Here is a 22,237-nt window from a genome sequence, read left to right on the forward strand (position 1 = left end):
TTCCTGTCCATGCTGACGGTTTCTTTCTGCCCACAACGTCCTTGTCTCTGGACCTCGTACCAGGAAGAGGAGATACTACCAACTCTGGGTGGGACAGACTAGGGGCTCCAACAGCCAGCTGGCTTATGATAATGCCCAGACTCTGAACTTCCACAGGCTGTCATGAGCTCTCTGCACCTCCTCCCACCCCCAACTCCTGGCAGGCGCTCTGGCAGACCAAGCCTGTGGCTCCTGGGCGAGGAGAGCAGAGCAAACCACCGGCAGCCAGGGGTTGCACCTATTCCCCGGCCCTGGCACCTCTCCAACCCCAGGAGCCAGCATCCTGTTCCTGCCGGGGGGCCCTGGGGCTGGTGGTTTCCCCCAGGTCTCCTGCAGCCTGGGCTGTGCCTCCGGCCCCATCGCAGTTTTTGGAGTGATCACGCCTGTCACAGGTACCCAGCCTGTGCCTTATTATGAGTCATAAAGATGCCATTTATTGAATGAAGCTGCCAAGCACTTATGTGCACTATCTCATTTACTCTTTTCAATAACACTATCAAGATATTCTTGTCCTCTTATTAGGATAAGAGCACCGAGCCTCTGGGACTAACTGACATGCCCAGAGCTCCTGGTACAGACAGTTACTGGGACTCAAACCCAGAGTTGTCTGCCTCAGTGCTGTGCCCTTTCAGTTATCAGTCATGGTCTTCCTTCTGGAGAGATGGCATTTATTTAGGAACAAAGCAGGACCCACTGCCAGTTGTGATAGAGAGAAGGCAAAGACCTACGAAACTACTGAAATCATACAAAAATTTAATGTTAGTTCACCAGGTGGCATTATATTAGTTCTGAATAGACCAGAAGAAAACTGATTTCAGCAGGATCTAGCTTGGAGCAACCACACAAACGAAACTACAGTGTCATTCCTTTTTGCCCTTTAAATAGGATCATTACTTTCATAATCTAGCCACCTAGGTTTCTCTCTAAATAAACCCTCCTCCCTGGCTTGACAGGTTGCCCTGTCCTCAAAGAAACGGAACAAGAAGGGTCAGTAATGACTCGCCCTCACCCTCAGGTGAGCCCTTCCTGGCTACCTGCAGTAGGTTCACTGCTGAAATGAAGAACTTGACTTTCTGAGCTGCCATGGGGTGATGCGAAGCCTCTTACAGGGTTCCTCCCCTTCCTGTTTTCCACCACAGCTTCTAATATGTTGAAACTCGATGATTTTCGTGATTGACTTAAAGGTTCCCAGCTACGAGCTCTTTCAGGAATGGGCATAAGTGTCTGGAAGAGCATGTGGATTCCTCTTCCCTAAGGTTTTTAAAAAATAATAGAGGTTTCATGCACCCAGATTGTGTTAGATTAAGATGTGATCTAGAGAGTGGACTGGATGACCCAGAGAGGCATAACAGCCAAGAGTGCTGGGTCCTCACTCCGTCATACCCAGAGCATCTTCTCAGGAGGCAGCAGGCAGAAACCTACTTCACTGTATCTGGAGGTGAAGCCTGTGGGGACTGGGCTACTTCCAAGAATCAGTTGGTGCTGTGATTTCCCAAAATCCTCTTCTAGGCAGAGTGATCACCTTAGGGCATAACTTTGATGATGCAGGTCAAGGGTGATGGTGGGTTCAAACTGAACGTGTGAATGATGCAGTGCACGTCCATCCTCACTCCATGAAAAACACCTTTGGCCATGTCCTGTCAGTAACTCACTTAGGCCATCAGATAGAAGTAGTGTTTTTGAAGTATGTATTACTTATTGTCCTTATTTTACACATGAGGAAACTGAAGTTCAGAGAAGATAAGTAAGTCACAGAGCAAATGAGAAACAGAGCTGGGCCCTGGCCTGGTGGCCCAGTTGGGTGGAGCGTTGTTCTGTACACCAAAAGGTTTCAGGTTCGATCCCCAGTCTCAGGGCACATACCTAGGTTGAGGCTCAATCCCCAGTCGGAGCACATACAACCGATTGATCTTTCTCACATCTGTGTCTCTCCCTGCCTGCTTCCTGTCTCTCTAAAAATCAATAAACATATCCTTGGGTGAGGATTGGGAAAAAACAAGAAACAAAAACCCAGAGCTGGGGTCCTAAACCAAGACAAAAACTCTTTCCACAAGGATGAAAAATTGAAAACAAACTTCTACCTTAAACTGTAAAAGTGAACTAAATTCTTTTGACTGTTAGCTGACGTAGAGTGGAGGTGGCGCCAGCCACCTGCGGCTGTCAAGACCTGAGTTTTCATTGCACCTCCCAGGTCCATTAATAGCTCAGTCCTGTGGGTACTGATTTCATCAGGATGGGAAGGGGACAGGTTACTATTGTCTATGTCACTTCTCTCCTCGTCCTCATTTCCTTCTTTTTTTGTCACATAACTCGTGCTTGTGCACACAAATCCCAAAGGCAGGCTTACAATGAGAATGACATGTTAGATAGAAGAAACTGGGCAAGTTCTAGAAAAGGTGTCAGCATGGATGCCTGGTTACATTTGCATGCTGGTACAGATATGAGATTTCTCACTGTAATTCCAAGTCTTGCTCCTCACGTGCCAGACACCAGCAAACATTCCGACTGCCTTCCACCCGTCGATGCCCAGGTGCCGGGGCCTTGCAGTGGCCTTCACCTGGCACTGGTGCACTGGATGCAGTTTGAAGAATTGCTCCATATGAGAGACTGGATTGGGATTGGTCAACATGCTGTTAATTGCTTATTGGAATGATGTGGCATCTATCAGGGTCTATTCCCAGTTGTTCCCTGTTCCAAATCAGCCAGTCTGGTCAGGGGAGGCTGTTCCCCTCTAACCCCAACAGCTGCCTTCACTGGGAGGCCGGCCCCAGGTGTCTGCGGTGTCAATGCAGCAACATGGCCAGCAGCACCCAGCTCATGGGAGGATTTTCTGCTTCCTTTGCTCTGGCCGGGGTCCCTGGGGTGAGTCCCACAGATCTATGTAACAGCCTCTGCCTCCTCCCCCTTCTGCCCACTTAACTTTCTCCTCAATCCCCTTTTTCCATGGTCCCCTAACAAGAGTGACATCTCCCTTTCTACCCCAACTCCCCACACCCTTATTTCCTAACAACATTTAAATCCATCATCGTCAGGAAAAATAGTAACATGTTAGGTTTTTTCAAAATAAAATTTTTGATTAGGTTCAGCAAAGTGAGCTAATCCGTAGCAGCTATATTGTTAGCAACACAACCACACACATGTATTGGATGCCTACTAAGCACACCATAAGGGGCAGATAATATTATCCACCCTCATTTTACAACGAGGCATGTGAAACACAGAGAAAGGAAGAGACCTGGCTGAGGTCACACAGGCAGTGAGGTGAGTGGCAGAGAACCAGGGCCTGAGAGGTCTGACCCCAAGCCCACAGATAGAGGCCCTTCCCTGCCCACCCTGCTGCTGCCCAGTCTACTCTTTCCCGTTATTTCAAGCCATCATCAACCCTGTGTAAGCTTGACCCTGTTTCCATCCTTCCTTCTAGGCCTCTCCTGTGCCAGGGAGTCCTGGAAAACACCTTCCCCAGCTCGCCCCACTGTGCCTTCCATCTTGTTTTTGCCCTGGCCCACCTCATTGCAGGCCTGTTCTGTGAGTAAAAATAAGGTCTCGCACTCAAGTCTCGGCCTTTGGAAACCTACAGTTTTAGACTTCCTTGGCTCCTGCACAGGGAGTGGAAAGCTTCCTGGTGCCACCCTCCATCTGAGGCAGGCCGTCTCCCTGCGAGCAGAGCCTCCCTGCCCACCCCTCCAGGCACCCTGCCCCCTAAGGGCCAGCCTGCCCTGACCCGTATCTCTGCCAACCTGCCAGCCTGGCGCTGGTGACCCCAGCGGGGACCGTGCTGGTGTGGCACTCAGGTGTTAACAACCACCACCAAGCACTGATGACAGGAAAGAGGAACTCTAGCCCCGTGGCTTCACCATATCTCCATTCAGGTTATTTTTAAACAGCTCTTTGCTGTGCCCATGGGTTGGATGACATTGTATTGTCCTACAGATGCTGACAATAATAAAAATATATTAATTGAAAATGTTTTCAAAACATGTACTTAGTTTATTCCCTGGGCCCAGATGCTCACACCCTGACTCTAGGAGACAGTTTTAGGGCAAAGCTGCTTTTTTTTTTTTTTTTTTTTTTTTTTGAGGCAAGGCTCATGAAGCCCTGGCAGAGGTCCCACTGTTCTCAGGACTAAATGGGCTGAAGATCCGTTCCGGGGAGGTAAATCCTGAAGGCAGCCGGGCCCCCAATTGTACGCCTCACACTAGCTGCCTCATGCGGACCCGTGGCACCGTCTAAGCTACGGCCCAGGCTACTGTCCTGCACACACATTTGACTGGCATCCTGCCGTAAGTTTCTGGCCACCTGAACACACACCCTGACAGAGCAGATTCACACCGGAGGCCCCCATCATGAAGGAAGCTCTGAGAGAGCGCAGTCCACCAACAAGCTTTCTGTGCCCCATCCCGAACTCGAAGACCTGGTCCCCCTGGAGCTCATTTTCCCACGTAAGGGAACTGTGACTAACAGCTTCTGCTGTGCGTTCTCCCCTCTTTGCTCAGCAGAACCTCAAGCCTGGTGTTTACAGACTGACAGGTGACCGGGAGGCCTCTTTGCTGTTAAGGCACTGTAGGTAGGGCTGGTGAGGGCTGCTCCACATGGCCAGTTGCTCCTTATCTTTTCTTCAGCTAAGCTTTCTGGAGAGAGCCCAGCGTGTAGGGCCCATCATGATAACTGCCATATTCTCCCCCTCCCTCTGATAACAGCTTTTTTGAGATGTAATTCACATATCATAAAATCCATCCTTTTAAAGTATGCAGTTCAGTGGTTTTTAGTATATTCACAGAGTTATACAACCGTCACCACTAATTTTAGAACATTTTATCACCCCTAAAAAAGAAACCCTGCACCCACTAGCTGCCACTCCCCATCTCCCCTTCCCCACAGCTCCCGCAGCCGGGAGCTTTTTGTCTCAATGGATTTGCCTATTCTGGACATTTCATGTAAATGGAATCATACAACATGTAACCTTTTGTAACTAGCTTCTTTTAGCATAATGTTTTCAAAGGTTGTAGCATATGTCAGTACTTCACCCCTTTTTACTGTTGATATTATGCCACTGTATGGATGTACTGCATTTTGTTTATTCATTTATCAGTTGATGGACATTTGGATTGGTTCCACTTTTTCCCTGTTATGAATAATTAATCCTCTATAAACGCTCATGTACAAGTTTTGATATGAACATACATTTTGACCATACCCAGGAGTGGAATTGCTGGGTCATAAGGTAAACTCTACGTTTAACAATTTGAAGAACTTCCAAACTGCTTTCCAAAGTGACTGAGCCTCTTTATAATCCAACCAGCAATGTGTGAGCGTTTGCCATTCACAACAGCCTTCTAAGATTGGTATCATTATGATCTACAACTTACAGTTAAGAGCATTGAGGCTCAGGGAAGGTAAGTAACTTGCCTTTTACTTCCAAATGCCATGCTCTTCCTCCTGTGACCTCCTGCCAGTGTTAAGTATTAACTGATGCACAGCCGTCACGCTTTCACCTCTATGCCTACACTACCCTGATGAGAAATCTTTCTGTTTCAGGATGTCTCGGGAAATGCTGCATTTCTGGCCTTCACACCTTTTGGGTTTGTTGTTCTTCAAGGAAACAAGAGGGTCCACTTCATTAAATGGTGAATATCTTCATTTCCAAGACAGGCTTTTTATACTTCACCCACTGGGGAGGGCTGTGGTTCCTATGTCCTTTGTCTGTGATTGGGCAGTTACGGTTCTGAGCCCTCTCCAAAGTCTTGCATCCATAATGCTAACTGAAAAAGCTAGTGGTCTCTTCCTAGGGATCCTATTCTCCAGAAGGGTGTTCCTGAGAGCCAACAGCCTCTCCAGAGGAAGAAAGGGTGTGGAGGGTGGGTTTCTGGGTACAGTGAGAGGCTGGGGGCTGGAGCTGATGTTAAAGAAACAAAGTTCCCATGAGAACCGAGAGTTTGGGACTGTTCCCCGCTGAGGGCCATAGCGTCTGCAGGGATGCTTACTCCATTACCCACTGTCCTAACGAAGGAGGGACTCACAGTGACCCCTGGGACGGACAGACGTTACCTTGCTGCCCTGAAACACCCTCACTGTGCCAACCCTCACCATGGGCACTGCCTGCAAGAGCACAGATGCTGCTGTCTCTCCTTTCCATCCTTCAGGGTTAGATGACCTCTGCCTCCAGGTCACATCCCCACTTTTTCCTCCCTCTCCCACTCCCATTTCTAGCAGACAGGAGACACTGCCTCAGCTGAAACCACTCTGAATTGTTGCTTCTCTGCCCATCTGTGTGGAGTCTGTCTGCCATGTGGCTCTGGGAGCCAATGCAGTGCAGACTCTGGTTTGTTGATGGACATTTGGCTGCCCCAGAAACCCTTTTTCTGGCCCTGGCTGGTGTGGCTCAGTGGATTGAGCACCAGCCTGCAAACCAAAGGGCCACTGGTTCAATTCCCAGTGTAGGACACATGCCTAGGTTGCAGGCCAGGTCCCCAGCAGAAGGTACGCAAGATGCAACCACACATTGATGTTTCTCTCCCTCTCTTTCTCCCTCCCTTCTCCTCTCTAAAAATAAATAAATAAAATCTTAAAAATAAAACAAACCCTTTTTCTGGCCTGTGCAAACATCTTTGAGCCTCATCAAAACATGCTGAGTATTCTACTACCGAGCCCCTGTGGTTTCTGTGCCTTCTTGGGCCTTAGACGGCTAAGTCTAAGCTGGCCAGCTACTCCCGTGGGCTTGGACAAGTGGCTTTCCTTGGCCCAGAAGAGCTCATGGGAATCGGGATGGAGCTGTTCCCTGGCGCGTTTCCTGCCTCTTCAGCTCCCATGCTGACAGAGACAGACACCACCTTTCCACTCTTACTGCTCTTGTGAAGACTGGCAATATGATAACCAAGTGCTAGTGAAACTGATCCTCCGACACACCCAGCTCAGGGTTGGCCCACTCTCTGTGCTCTCTGGGTGAAAACGGTGAGGGTTTTGGGGCTTCTCTCCAACAAAATACTCTTCAGACAACGAGCAGCATCAGGCCACCACTCTCCCTCCCAGTGAGGAGCACTTGCTCGCTGGATACAGCTGGGTTGCCTGGTGTCCCTCAGAGAGCCCAGCTCCTGGACCACACTCTGAACAGAGTAACTGCCTCATGAGGTAGAGCATACCTGTTACAGGGACCTGCAGTTCCTAAAGTGTCCCTACCCCACTCCCACCAGAAGCCCTGATGTTCACCTGGCTCCCCTAGACCCTTTTTACCTTCTCACATCTGCAGGGTCTCCTCTTCACAATGTCTTGACTTTAACAGCTGTTAACCCAATCCCACTCCCAATAGAAAACTTACTTGCCTTTCTTGTTGAAGCTTAGATGATCTGTGTGCTTGTTTATATATTAACCCACTGATATGTATTATATTTTATATATGAAAGAGATTGATTGATTAGAAGGGAGTCAAACAGGCAAGGAATACACTGTCTTATATTAGCTCAGAACTAGTGGTCAGAGTTGTGAACTCTCATTCTGACCCAGCCATGACTTCCAGGGACTGTGACCTTCCTTGTCCCCTCAGTTTTGTCCAGTAATAAACTAGATATGCATGTTTCTCACCACCTTTCGGGTACCTCTAGGATACTGAGGAAATCTCCCAAAAAATTGCAAAGTGGGAGAAGCCAAGAGGAGGCAGGTGTGCACGGTCAGACTCCATGGGTATCCCAGTGGGTAGAAAAATGAGGACCTTGTCCCCAGTGAGGTTGGAGGGCTGTCAGGCTCCAGAACAGCTGTGTCAGGCAAATGGAAGGGGAGGGAAGAGTGACCAGTGCTGAGGCCTGGTTCTCTGGCTCTCAGGGACATCCACCTATGACCCTGGTCATTTTCCATTTTGTAAATGTAACCAAGGCTGCAAGCAGTATGTGGAGGTGAGGTCTAAGCCGTGCCAAGTAACCATGTCACTTCTTCTGATTTGTGTCTGTCCCGCGGGTGACGTACCCCAGTATCCTGTTTGCCTCTTTTACTGCAGCCATTCACTGGGCTGGTGGCTTCAAGGATTTTTCTACAAAAACCCCTAAGCCCCTTTCCTGGTCAGTACGCTGCATGACTGTTCCATGTAATCTGTTCTCTCTCTTTGGTATGTTGTTCCGCCCCCCTCCCTGAGATCATTTGACATGTGTCTGCATTAAACTGCATTTTCCATCCAGTGGCACAGTCACCTGAAAGACTCAACTCCCTCAGAACCTGGTTGCATTGTTTTTCATTATTTGCTATATCTTGAAATTTGGCCTCATCAGCTACTGTGGCATCTTATGTTTGATAGTCCCATCCAGATAATGCACCTATGTTATGAACCAAATCCTGAAATGGCCCAGGACCACTCTACCTAGACTCACTTCCCATGCCAGTGTTTCCCTTTTACAGCCACTCTTAGTGAGCCTGAACTCCTCCTCTCACCCTATTATTATAGTTTTATTGACCAGAAAACTGTGGATTGAACTGTTTCAACACTGCGCTGCTGTCTTGTTTTAGTTCTAATTTTGGCTAAAACTGTGTCTGTGCCTGGAGCCCCTTCCAGTCAGGGTGGGCTGTGGATCTAGAAGACGTGGCAGTGAACACACAGCCCACAGCAAGGTGACTGGTACTCTCTTTGTGCTTCTAGGAATGAGGTGACCAAGCTGAAATTTGAAGGAAAGACTTTCTATTTATACGTAAGTCAGAAAGAGGTGAGTGTTGGCTTCCTTCTTTTCAGGAGGGTTGGGGCACTGGGATGGCTCCTGATGGCCAGGGCTGAACCAGAGTGCCCCCTCCAGGTAGAGATAAGCCACCTGCATGCTAAGCCAAGACCAAGAACAAGACCTGGAGGTGAGGGAGGGAGAGGTGGCTAGGCCCTGGAACATAGGGCTTCCTCAGGGATGCCGATGACACCCAGAGGTTCCATGCCTCCAGGGAATGCAAAGTAAGGTTCTTTTGCTTCCATATGAAAATTCCAAGATAATAAATAGAAAAATTTAGATATGAGAACCACTTTCTCTGGTGAGGACCCTCTTGGTTCAATTTGTGCCAGCTGAGACTGATGGGCCCTGCCAGGTGTGAACTTACGTGCACAACTGAGCCCTGTCCCGGTGGGTCCTGCAGGCCTTCCCTTCCAACTAGCCAGCTTTCAGGCAGCCCCTCCCCCATTCTCAGCCTGTGCGAGGGGTCAGTGTCCTGGCCTACTTCACCCTTCACTTCTCCATCCACACTCAGCTGTTTCTATGTGGGATTTTTTGTAGGAAAAGAAAATTATTCTCACATATTTTGCTCCAACTCCAGAAGCCTGCAAGCACCTCTGGAAGTGTGGAATTGAGAACCAAGCCTTCTACAAGTGAGTGAACACATGGAATTGGGACTGTCATTATCAGAACCAAAGTCACAAAAGCTACCTTTAGAGGAATGATCGGCAGGAAACTTTGAGAAATGAGATGTGAAATGACAAGGCTCGACTTCTTTGTAAAACTCACACCCCTTTGCAGGTGTTTATGTGCACCCCCTCAGGTCTGGGAATGTGTTTCAGTAGAGTTGCCTAAGGGTCTGCCTTGTGATGTCCTTGGGCAGCTCTCAGTGGCAAACCAGTTCTGGGTTTTCAGAGTAAGCCTTGGGCGAGAAAAAGCCCATGGGTACCTGACTCAAAGCAAACAGGCCCTGCAGAGCAGTCAGAGCTCTAAGATAGCACAGAATACCATAGCTCCATGAACAGTTCCCTAAGCCTTAGAGAGACCCTGGGGTCCACTCCCCAGTGGGTGACCTGGTGCTAAGCTGGCGTTGATTTCAGCCCTTCATGGAACCTCACAGCCAGAGGTGTTGCCAAGTGACAAGTCAAGTGCCCAGGAGCCTGGGATAGGGTAGCTGGAGGTGGGCAAGGACTTCTCTGTTACTGAGAAGCCTACTTCGAGCCAGAAAAACAATTTTACTTACCAAAGAATTTTGTGAAATGTTTGAGGGTTTTGTGCTCAGTTTTCTTTGCTTAATAAAGTGGTTATAAAGGCACTAGGAAGCAAAGAAAGAGCCCACTGAGAACCTGGGGTAATGCCAGATAAAGTATGTTTTGCTAAAATCTTTGGTCTTGTTTTTAGAATGCAATGAGATATGATTTAATAAGCCGTATCTTAATCAGGACAACATAAGACAAAAGTGTATAGTATGTCCTGGCCGATAGGCATAGCTCTCCCTCCAGTAACCTGAAGGATCCTGGAGAGAGCAGCCTTGCTACCCGCTGGCTGCTCTAGGATGCTGGCCAGCAGAACTGGTCTCCCTCTTACTGGGGACACAGCCCCAAAAGTTGTTTCTTGGGCAGTCTTTCTGAACTGCTTAATACTTTCTAAGCATCTGATACAGAATCAGGATAAACTGCATGGGTGGCCCAAATGCTAACTTGAGTGATCTTTATTCCTCTGATGAAGGAGAAAACACTTGGAAAAGACTTTTGCACGGTCAAATTTCTCTCCATTCAGTCCCTGGCTGTCCAAGGAAAGCCAAGAAAACATTTCAGCACCACTTCTGAAGGCCTTCATTTTTCTTTGTCATGGGAACAGAACTATGCTTCTGAGCCGGTGACCAAACTCAGTTTCTGAGTCTCTTCATTAATTAATAGACCTTCACACCTAGCCAGCCCTGCCAACACCCACAGTGGAAACCAAGGTCCCTGTGCAGTTTTCCATTAACTATTTAATGTTCCAATTAAGTGTTCAAAGTCTCTAGCCTGGGGGCAGAGCCTCAGTTATGCCAAGTATCTAGCAGCAGCTACTTTGGCCCCTGAGCATCTCTCATTCACAGATTCCTGCCTTTGCCCCCATGCTTTGAAGGGAGCCAGGTCAACCCAAGAATGTGCTTAGGCAGGAAGGCAAGTAGGCTGAGCGTCACAGAGCCCTGAGATAGATGAGGGCGGTGACTCTCAGGAACTGCTGTTCAGATTGTGGGGACAGCTCCCTAAATATTTCCTGGCTGCTCCCAATCAAGGCTTCAGACGTAGGTCGGCTCTTGGCTAGATTAGCAGCAAGGGCACCCAGGGCACGTTGTAGGCTGAGTTGGCTCTTGAGAGACTTCACTCCGGGCAACTCTGCCTAAACCTCCCTTTCTAACTGGGATCAGAGAAGTCACCCAAAAGGATATTTTATTCCAATGCCCCTGGCCTTCCATAGTCTCCACATCAGCTATCTCTACAGCCTTGAGAGTGATGTTAATAGGCATTCTGGGGACAGGAGAATGGTTCCAAGTTCATGTAAATGATGGAACATTTATTAAAGCTAAAATAGCTTCTTCATTTCAAGGCTTCTCAGAGCCTTTAATATGCTAACACACTTTAGGACTCTCCAAGAAGGAGATGCCATAGGAAAGCAGTCCCTGCTCTCTTCTCCACCCTAATTACCCAGGCATGCACACGAATCATCAAACGCTAGGACTGGAACGGACTCCTGAGGTCAAATAGTCCCAGCCCCATTATTTTATAGATAAGAAGACTAAGGCTAAGAGAGAAAAAGAAATCTGCCCAAGGTCACACTGCTGATTCAGTGGATGGCATTCTGTTACTCACCTAGTCCGTCATCCCTTTTTTCTCTCTGTCTCCCTGGTGAACCCCATGAAGCACCCGTGGGAAGCCCTCCCTATCCTGACATGACCATGGGTTTCAGTATGCCTGTCCCCAGCACTGAGGCCATGAGCCCAGCTCTCAGGTCCTAAAGGAGAGTAAAAGACCAGGCCGGCTGTGAGGGGCCTTCTCCTGATGGGTTTCTTGGGAAGGAGCTGGGAAAGCACTGTCTTAGCCTATGGGACAGCTGCAGGCCATTTCTCACACTGGACTTTGCCTTGCCGCAGGCTGGAGAAGTCAAGCCAAGTCCGCACAGTGTCCAGCAGCAATTTATTTTTTAAAGGGAGCCGATTCCGATACAGGTAAATAGTGACAGTAAGTAACCATTATGGACCTATTTTCAGACCCTTCTCTCCAGAACAGTGGCTTAGTGGTCCTTATTCTTGAAAACAAAAAAACTGGGAACCTCCAGAAAAGCCTGAGGTTTCCATCAAATTCTGTCTCCTGACCCTTTGACCATTTCTTCCCTTCCCTGCAGCTGTGCCCTTAGCGTTTTAAATGAGCACCTTCTCCTCCTGCCCTTACAAAAGCGGCCCAAGAACTGCAACAGTAATTATTTTCATGTCTGTCCAAAGATTTCTCTTTTTTTGCAATATTTTTGGAACATGCTGGACAATGAGGAATCATTCTTAAATGAAAATGGAAGATCCCAGGCTCCAGAGATAGAGAGCTCTCTAAGATTATCTGTCAGGACATGTTAGAACTCTTTACCCCAGCAAGCAGGCCTTTCTCAGTAGCCTAAACTTTGGGAATGGGTAGGCCAAAGAGGCCATTTCCCAGTTCAGCCAAAGTAATCTGAGATCTTAGAGAGGAGCCCATCCTGGAACACTGTCTCATTTCTTGCTTGTTTTATTATACTATTTACAGTGGCCGAGTTGCAAAGGAAGTAATGGAGTCAAGTGCCAAGATCAAACGGGAGCCACCAGAAATCCACAGGTAGGATGCCAGGGGCTTCCCCCAAAAGCAGTTCAAGCACAGGTCCCGGAATCTCAAAAAAAACCATCAGTTTGAGGAATGTGAAGATTCTGGCCACAATTGCTCCCAAAAGGGGGAAGAACAGAGCAGTAGAGGTGAAGAGTCTCATCTCAGCTAACGATGTGGGAAACCGCCTGACCCTGGAATCCCTGAACCTGGAAGGAGAATGAGGGAAGGCGGGCTGATACAGACAATGCACCAGGGCCACCTTCCTGGTTTATTCTCTGCTGTCCTCCCAAGTCCTGAAATTGCTCATACACCATGGAGGACATGTCCAAGCAGCAAGATTTCATTGGTTGCGCTATCAATGCATTACAGAAAGCCAGGGATAGCCCCGAAGGCTTCATGCACTACGTGTAAACTAGTTTTGAGATCCATGCTTCATGAGTAATTATAAATCATGCATTTTTAGGAGCCCATCTCCTAGAACCCGATGAGACCCAGAAAGAATATGATTGGCCAAGAGAGCTAAGGTTTGCCAACAAGCCTGACCTCTAGGAATGGGAACATTACTACCTGCCCCTTCACACAAAGCCTCCCACCAGCCGCTTCTGTTGGACGCCAGGGGAGGCTGCCAAATCCACTTTGGGCACATTTTTGGGAGCACTCATTATCCTGGGGTACTACTCCCTGACCATCCTGCCCAGAGACCAGTGGCACTGTTGCCACACTAAAGGAAGGTTTGGGTGGGTCAGGGATATAGGGAAGTGGACAGGTTTACAGCAGTATCTCTGAGTGGGATCCAGGGACCAAAGGAAAAAAGCAGATATTAAAGATTTTTTAAAACACAAAATAAAACAAAAGACAATACAGGGAGGCAATTCTAGTAGCCTCCTCAACCCTGAGTCCTGACCACAGCTGTCTGTGCACTGAGCTAAGTGTTCTTTTTCTTTAACCTCAGAGCTGGGATGGTTCCCAGCCGCAGCTGTCCCTCCATAACCCATGGCCCAAGGCTGAGCAGCGTCCCCAGGACCCGGAGAAGAGCTGTTCACATCTCCATCATGGAAGGTAAGCATGAGCTCTGGAGATGACCGCAGGTTTCTCCGAGTTGTGACTTAGACCATTTCCACTCAGAGACCTTGAGAAGAGGTGAATTTGCATTAGAGATGGCAACAGGTTTCTCCAGTGGAAGAGAGAAGGCTTCACCCAGTGGACAGGAATGCCAGCTGGGTGTCAGGTGATGGGGAACCCCCTTCAGCCCTGCTGAGCTGCAGTCCAGGAGGGGGTGGTGGATCTGAGAGTACTTGGGGTACTACATTTGGGAAACAGTATATGTGGGATCTACCAGGTTCCATGCAGTTCTCAAATTGCTTCTCATCAGGAGGCTTTTCACTAGTTGTCCAAATCTGACCAATCTCCACAGCTAAAGTGACTACGGTGGCCAAGGCAGTTAACCAAGAAATAAACTCTTGGTTCTGAAGCATTCCAATAACTGCTACCACCTTCACTTCAGTTGTAGAAATCTGCCCTCTTGCTATCCAATTCTTTAATGTTGTCTTAGGAAACTCAATGTGTCCATCTCTCTCAATCCTTCTCTCCCTTTGCAGTAGAGGGAGGTGGCAAGAGTGGAGATACCCCAGAAGCCTGAGACTGAGACCTCTCCAGTCTCTGGGTACTTAATACTGTTAATACTTAATACTGAAGGAGACTGGGGATAGTGTCCACCTGCTGTTGTCACTGATTCAGCTTGTCATGAAGGCTGGATACAGGTGCAAAATTGTTTTCATTTCCGATGATGATGATGGTTCACAGGACCTCAGAAGATCTTAAGCAGGAGGAAACAGCAGCAGGATTATTTCAACCCAGTATCTGTCTTGGAGACTGGGGAGGAAAGGCCCTTTGTCCTTTCTGAGCAAATGCCGCTTGTTAATGAAAATGAAGAACTGCTCAGGTTATGAAGGATCTGCTCTGTGGGAGGATCTCTGATTTGTGTTTAGGATTTTATGTGTCACTGTCTCTGCATCACCTGCATGTGGTTTTCTAGGGCTTGAGAGCTCTCACTGGGCAACCACCATCAAGTGCCTTAATTGAGTATCTTTGTTGCTCCACTTGCAAAAAAGGGACATTTTCTTTGACATGGGTGGCAAGGAGGCTGAGGTATGCAGTACTTTAAAGAGATTAAAACACACACTGGGCAGGCAGCAAGCACAGTGCAAAGGCCCCTGGGCAGGCAGTCCAAGGTGAGGTTTAAATGAGAGCTCTGCCACGTATTTTCTGGGGCAGGTTGATTAACCTCTCTAAGCCTGCTGCTCCCATTGTAGAGCGGGGCGTGAATGTGGAAGGGTGCCTTATAAACTACCAAGGATAATCACTATGCAAGGTATGTAATTATTGAGGTCTGACCATCATTAGACAACCGCCTGGTTTATCCTCCAGTAGACTGAGCAGTAGGACTGAGTGTGGCTTTCACTGTCCCTCTTCTTTTGGGGTGTTCATCTCAGGAAAGTGGAGTGATTTTCTCCTCCTTTTTTGAGGAAACATAACTTTGTGTCCCCTCTTCCATCCATCCTGATTCTGAAGCCACCAGGTTCATCCCAGTGAAGATGAGACAGTCCATTTCCAGCCCCAGAGCCACTTCCTCACACTTCAGGACTGCTCAGTCCAAAGCCCAGTCTTTGTAGCTTCACACCCTGGATTTCCTGGGACAGCCCTGATTCCCCCTACCCTCAGGGATTGTTCCCTTCCCTCTCTGTCTCTCACCTTCTGAGAGGTCTAGGGCCTTATACGGGCCTCAGGGAAACAGCTGCAGGCTGGGGAAGCATTACTTTTTATGGCTCTAAGTGCTTCTGACTGAATCCAGTCCCCTGATAACATGGGCCTCTCAGAGCTGCTCCTTCCCTGCAGCTGTTTATTTCGTGGTGCTCATGATCATGTAGTTGGATTTTCTGGGGAGTGGAACAGTCCAGCTCGCTCTGAGGCTCATGGAGCTGCCATTCTCTCCAGCAACAGGAGGCACTGGGAAGGCACTGCCATAGCATCAAATCAGAAATCCTGTCCCTAGCTGGTTTTCCATCCTTTTCCTCTGTATCTCCCTGCCTGGCTGGTTTCCATGAAGAGATCAGCTGGTTTCCACCGAAGAAGTATCTGCTTTCCTGGGCTACCATGGGGAAGAGTCTGATTAAGATTCACACCAGAGTCCGCGTTCAGCTCCGGTTGACTAATCACTGCCTTCGACCCCTGAGTGTGCGCATCCTGAGGATGGGGCCCCGGCTCCAGGGTAGGCTCCTGACCACTGTGCCCCCCACCTCTGGGCAAGGCAGTCAGCTGGAGCACCTCCCAGGTAAAAAAGACACTGTTTTGCTGTGTCACTCACCCAGATCCCACCCATGGCACCCACCCTATCCTCCCAGAATGACAGGTTTGATGAAGGGGTGAGACAGGTCATGGCTCACAGTGAAACCTAAAGTTCTGTACAGGACTAACTGTGGAGGGAACAGAAGACTAACATTTACAGAGTAATTTTGCTTGTCAGACACTACTAGAAATGCATACATATCCATTATCTTGTTTACTGAAAGCACCCACAATTCAGTCTAATGTGGCTTCTGGTGTCCCTCTGATTTGTTCTCTCTGATGTCACGGCCTTTACCTCTCCTTCCCCAGCTAAGGGCTAAACTGTAGGCCAAGCTAAGCTTGCATTTAAGTGGTCTCTGGTTGTAGACTGAAATATCTGGCAGTCAGAGCTGTCTTTGTGAGGGGACAGCCCCTTGAAAGGTTGTGAGATGCCCTGTGCAAGGGAGGGCTGAGGTTCCAGAGGAAATGGGGACCAGAAGAGTAGTTGGGAAAGGAGCTGATCCAACACCATGTGTGATTAGGGCCTGAAGGTTTCGGCTTTATCAGGGACCCATTACATACCCCAGGGGACATATTCCTCATGCTGCACATGCACACGGGGGAATAAGGGAAGAATACTGGGGAAAACAGATCAAAGGAGCATGAAGAGTGGACAGGCTCTTAATGTCACATTACTGCACAGCACATTATTGCACAGGAGTTTCTTGGGCAATTAGGACCTAAATCTAACAAATGTGCAGGCTGTTGACTTAATGCATCCTGGCCCACTGTTCCACTCCCCAGAAAATCCAACTACATGATCATGAGCACCACGAAATAAAAAGATGCTCGGATTCTCTCCTTGCCTTTGCCATTAACAACCAACCACACGACTTCAGGAGAGTTCTGCAGCCTTTCACCCTCATTACTTCATGGAGTTGTTGAAAGATAAAATGAAAGTGCTTTAAAAAAATTAAAACATTATACAAATTTAAGATTTTTAGCATAGAGACAAACAAAATACAGCAAGGACACACTGGATGCCCTGAAAGGAGCTTCTGAAAGCAGAAGTTGAGAGAGTCAGAAATATACTAATGGTGAGACACTGGGGGCTGTCATCGCCCCTGCATCTTGTTCATAACCCATATTCCAGGATTCATTCCTCTGGAGAATCTTTTCTTTTTAATATATATTTTATTGATTGTGCTATTACAGTTGTCACATTTTTTCCTCCCTTTTATTCCCCTCCACCCTGCACCGCCCCTCCCACCAGCACCCCTCGCCTTAGTTAATGTCTTTGGCTTCTCCATTTCCTATAATATTCTTAACCTCCCCCTGCCTATTTTGTACCTACTATTTATGCTGCTTATTCCCTGTATCTTTTCCCCCATTCTTCCCCCTCCCCATCCCTTCTGATCTCCATTTCTATGATTCTGTTCCTGTTCTAGTTGTTTGCATAGTTTGTCTTTGTTTTTGTTTTTGTATTTTTAGGTTCAGCTGTTGATAGTTTTGAGGTTGTTGTCATTTTACTGTTCATAGTTTTTGACCTTCTTTTTCTAAGTCCCTTTAACATTTCATGTAATAAGGACTTGGTGATGATGAACTCCTTTACCTTGACCTTATCTGGGAAGCACTTTACCTGCCCTTCCATTCTAAATGGTAGCTTTGCTGGATAGAGTCATCTTGGATAGAGGTCCTTGCCTTTCATGACTTTGAATACTTCTTTCCAGCCTCTTCTTGCCTGCAAAGTTTCTTTTGAGAAATCAGCTGATAGTCTTAGGGGAATTCCTTTGTAGATAACTATCTCCTTTTCTTTTGCTGCTTTTAAGATTCTCTCAATCTTTAATCTTGGGTAATGTAATTATGATGTGTCTTGGTGTGTTCCTCCCTTGGTCCAACTTATTTGGGACTCTTTGAGCTTCCTGGATCTCCTGGAAGTCTATTTCCTTGGCTAGACTGGGGAGGTTCTCCTTCATTATTTTTTTCAAATAAGTTTTCAATTTCTTGCTCTTTCTCTTCTCCTTCTGGCATCCGTATGATTGAGATGTTGGAACATTTAAAGTTGTCCCAGAGGTTCCTGAGCCTCTCCTCATTTTTTTAAATTCTTGTTTCTTCATTCTGTTTGAATGTTTATCTCTTCCTTCTGCTCAAATCGTTGATTTGAGTCCCAGTTTCCTTCCCTTTTCTGTTGCTTCCCTGTATATTTTTATTTATTTCACTTTGCATAGCCTTCATTTTTTTCTCCATTTTGCAACCATACTCAACCAATTCCGGGAGCATCCAGATTACCAGTGTGTTGAACTGTGCATCTGATAGGTTGGCTATCTGTTCATTGCTTAGTTCTATTTTTGGAGCTTTGATCTGTTCTTTCATTTGGGCCATATTTATTTTTCTCAGCATGCCTGTTATGTTGGGAGGGGCAGATACTTAGGTATTTGCCAGGGTGGCGCAACCCAGGCCACTGTGTTGTGACACTGTATGTGGGGAGGTGTCCGAGAGCGAACAATGCTGCTTGCTCGGCTCTCCGCTGGCTTTCAGTCACTTCCCCCTGCTACCCACAAGCAAATTGGGCCCTTCTAGTGCTGATTACTGAGTGGGTCAGTTTGTGTACATTCTAGGACCCTGTGGGTCTCTCCAGTGGAGTCTTCTGTGAGACTGGGAGTTTCTTCTGCCACCACAACCCCCACATGTTTTTACCTCCAGAGGTTTTCTTTTCCCACACTGGAATGCTAGATTGTGCAGTCTGTCTCACTCCCCAGCTGTTCATTGCAGTTTATCCACATGCAAATGTGGGACCACCAGGTCTACCAACCACCACCTTACTGCACGTCCTCTCCACCCCAGCTGCCTGTCTCCGCCCCTCCTACCGGTATGGATGGATGTTTCTTCTTTAGCTCCTTGGTAGTCAGACTTCCATACAGTTCGATTTTCTGGCAGTTCTGGTTATATTGTTTTTAAATTTGTCATTGTCCTTCTTTTGGTTGTGCAAGGAGGCAAAGTGTATCTACCTACACCTCCATCTTGGCTGAAAGTTTTCTCTGGAGAATCCTTAACAGTGCATGTGTTGAGATGCGCTCTGGCAGGCTGGGCAGGAAAGCTGCCTGGGGGCCAATGGCTATACCACAGGGGAGCCAAGGAAAGATGGAACACAATTCTGAAAGGCCAGTAGTGCCTTTAAAGAGACTGGGCTTTTTTGCCCTGCACCTGCAAACTCCCTAATTAGCCCTGGGAAGGCCAAGGTTTTACCTGTCTGGGCATCTGTTTCATTTTGGGGCAGTCAGGGTCAATTTCAGAGCAACAGATGGGGACTGGCTTCTCTTGTCGTAGGCCACAAAGGCAGGGAGAACCACTCTGGTACCACCAAGATGGCTAGGAAAGGAAAATGCAGGTGTTGAACCTGAAACAAGAAGCCATTTCCTCGAGGCACTGTGATGTGAGCCACTTTTTGCTTCTGAGCCCACATCCTCCAGCCTGAGTGGCTGCTGTTGCACTGCAGGAGTAACCAGCTCCTGTTTTCCCTGCCAGAGCTTGAGCCCTGGAAACAGAAGTGTCCCATCTGGGAAAATAAAGAGATAATGGGTAGTTTTAGGGGCCACAAGACCCCCCTTCTAAAAAATGTAAGAGAATTTCCCCCTCACCCAAGAAGATCTCAAAGTCCACTCTGCACTCTTGAGGGTCTAAAATAGGGAAACTGTCAGCCTATCCTGGGCCCAGATCATTCTAAGGTGAAAAGAGAGGGATCTTGCCAAGGGCTGCTCCCCTTCTCTATCAGAGAGCACTTAGGAAGAACAGATAGTTTTCTCATCCCACAAGGTCAGGACAAGGACAAGGTCAGGCTACAACTGGGAGGCTGACGAGACCAACAGCAATTGCAGAAATCCAAAAGATGACCACATGAGCTTAAGGAGCTGTTGCTAGGTTGTTAAAAGGACACTCATCTCCAGAATCAGTATTAGATGAGGCCCAGTTAGGCAAAACACAGCCTTATCCTCCCCATTCCTGCTTCTATGGCCCTCAGCCCACGAGGCAAATCTGAGCTCCCTGAACCATGGCCCCAGCTCTCAATCAGGGATAGTATGTGATTCAGATTCTCTTTCCAATTGAGGCTAAAATCAGTGAGGCAGGAATGGCAGTCTTTAACAAACATCGCCAAAACCAGAAGCAAAAAGACAAAAATGTGTGCACTGGGACAGAAAGCCTACTCATGTTCCTTTTTCTTTTCCAGGCCTAGAGTCCCTTCGGGACAGTGCCCATTCCACCCCAGTGCGTTCCTCCTCTCATGGGGACACGTTCCTGCCTCACGTGAGAAGCAGCCGGGCAGACAGCAATGAGCGAGTCGCTGTGATTGCAGACGAGGCCTACAGCCCTGCAGACAGTGTGCTCCCCACTCCCGTGGCTGAGCACAGCCTGGAGCTGATGCTGCTTTCCCGGCAGATCAATGGGGCCACCTGTAGCATCGAGGAGGAGAAGGAGTCTGAGGCCAGCACCCCAACTGCTGCCGATGTGGAGGCCCTTGGGGGAGAGCTGAGGGCCCTGTGTCAGGGGCACGGCAGGCCAGAGGAGGAACAGGTGAATAAGTTTGTTTTAAGTGTCCTCCGTTTGCTCCTTGTGACCATGGGACTCCTCTTTGTTTTGCTCCTCCTCCTGATCATCCTTACCGAATCTGACCTTGACATTGCCTTTTTCCGCGATATCCGACAGACCCCAGAGTTTGAACAATTCCACTATCAATACTTTTGTCCCCTCAGGCGATGGTTTGCCTGCAAAATCCGCTCAGTGGTGAGCCTACTCATTGACACCTGAGAAGGCATGACTCCTCCCAATAACTAGCCAGGTGGACCAAGGAGCCCGGCTACCCATTCCCAGCAATGGGACCCATCGCGGAACCATCGGCACATGTACCAAGTCCTCCTCTCATGACTCAAAGTCCACAGCCTAGGAGGGTTGTTTCCCAGAAGATGAAAGGGATAGGCTCATGCCCTGTCTACACAAACTGGGAAAGCTAATTTCCTTCGAGGTTCTCTCAAGAAAGGCTCGGTGACTCTGTTTCTCATCCTCCCAATTTGCAGGATAACATTTGGTTGTGAATTTTGATTTTTCATAGATGTGTATTATTTTGAAAGTATCAAATAAAAATAATTTATTTTACTATTACCAATGATCACAGTAGTGTCACCTAGCAGATGGGACACTAGTTGAAGACTAGAGAGCTGTTGTCTTCTGTATTCTGCAGGAGCTGTCCTACTGGGTTCCAGTAGACTCATCACAGCAGCCTCAGGGGACTGTTTTCTTGCCAGATACAGCTTTTTAAAAAGTAAACATCCCTGTAGAATGATTAAATGGAAACTTGCTTCTTATGATGGTCTGAGCTGGATTTTCTTTTCCTTTTGTTTCCTGCCCCCCCCCAAATCTGAGCACAGTGGGCATCTGAAGGGACCACCGCTACAGAAGCAACAGCAGCAGGGGTGGGGTAAGTCTGTCCCCTTAGACTAGATCCTAGTGGGCATCACCGTGAATTTTGTATGATAAACTTTAACTTCTGTGATTTTTTTTCTGAAGAACCTCAAGCTTTTAGAGTGCTCCAGAAGCGTTAGATGAATTCAGTGGTACCAGAGATAGGACTGTCAGAAATGTTGGACAAAATGTAGTTAACAGAAACCAGAGCTAAGGTACCTGAGAGACTGCTGAGATTCAGAGAGCAGTGCTTATTTTATACACCCCCACCCCTGGCAAAAAAAAAAATTTTTTTTCAATTTATATTTTAACAACAAAATGTTATTTTCTTATCAATTCATGTTTTGTTTTTACTTTATGGATTAAGAAAATAGAGCCTGATGAACTAAACGATGCAAGAAAGAAACTGATCCTGAGAATGAAAAGCTTCAGAAAATAGAATTCCAAGATCAACAAACAGCCTTGGAAGGGACCAGGAAAAGAATCTCTTTAAATAGGAGTTCTAACAGATGCCTACCAAGAAAGAAGGTGAACGTGGCAAAGAACACTTAGGTGTAGAAATACTGCCCCCTAGGGTCATCCGTGCATCAGGAATATAAAAGTTGTAGGAAAAAAGCACTTGCCATCCTTGCTGAGGGAAGCCATGGAAGCATGCAGAAGCGCAGCGTGAAAGGGTGAATGTGGGGTCCGAGGCCCAAGCTCGGCATCTGTCATAAACACTAGCACATGAGATCTTGTTTTCCTCTCAGGGAGCGATTTCTAAGTCATGTGGGGCCTGAGGACTTATTTTAAGGATGGTCAGTGCACAATTCCCAGGACCTTACACAACATGGAGCAGCTGCTGACACCTTATGATGTTGGGCAACCCCAAATGAGAAGAGTGAGTCACTTGGATTTGCTTGCTCCTAGTTTGTC

The 22,237-nt window shown here is 47.7% G+C and overlaps 1 protein-coding gene across 5 annotated transcripts in view; it reads left to right on the plus strand.

Annotated features, from left to right (window-relative positions):
• Nucleotides 1-21,880, plus strand: part of FRMD5 (FERM domain containing 5) — a 262,837-nt gene extending 240,957 nt beyond the window's left edge. For 2 of the 5 annotated variants that reach the window (XM_054565482.1, XM_054565481.1), the window contains exons 8-15: nt 5,575-5,663; nt 8,657-8,720; nt 9,270-9,361; nt 11,848-11,922; nt 12,488-12,556; nt 13,497-13,603; nt 20,094-20,437; nt 20,617-20,946. In XM_054565482.1, the coding sequence (XP_054421457.1) occupies nt 5,575-5,663; nt 8,657-8,720; nt 9,270-9,361; nt 11,848-11,922; nt 12,488-12,556; nt 13,497-13,603; nt 20,094-20,437; nt 20,617-20,664 (888 nt within the window). In that variant the 3' untranslated portion in view covers nt 20,665-20,946. Of the gene's footprint in view, nt 1-5,574; nt 5,664-8,656; nt 8,721-9,269; nt 9,362-11,847; nt 11,923-12,487; nt 12,557-13,496; nt 13,604-20,093; nt 20,947-21,283 lie in introns of those variants that run through there. The other 3 variants (XM_054565480.1, XM_054565479.1, XM_054565483.1) reach the window with 2 other exon arrangements.
• Nucleotides 21,881-22,237: the final 357 nt, after the last annotated feature.

This window comes from Pteronotus mesoamericanus, unplaced genomic scaffold, assembly GCF_021234165.1.
Source record: "Pteronotus mesoamericanus isolate MK-2021 breed Mesoamerican mustached bat unplaced genomic scaffold, CSHL_Meso_final contig_164, whole genome shotgun sequence".
NCBI classification, from domain to species: domain Eukaryota; kingdom Metazoa; phylum Chordata; class Mammalia; order Chiroptera; family Mormoopidae; genus Pteronotus; species Pteronotus mesoamericanus.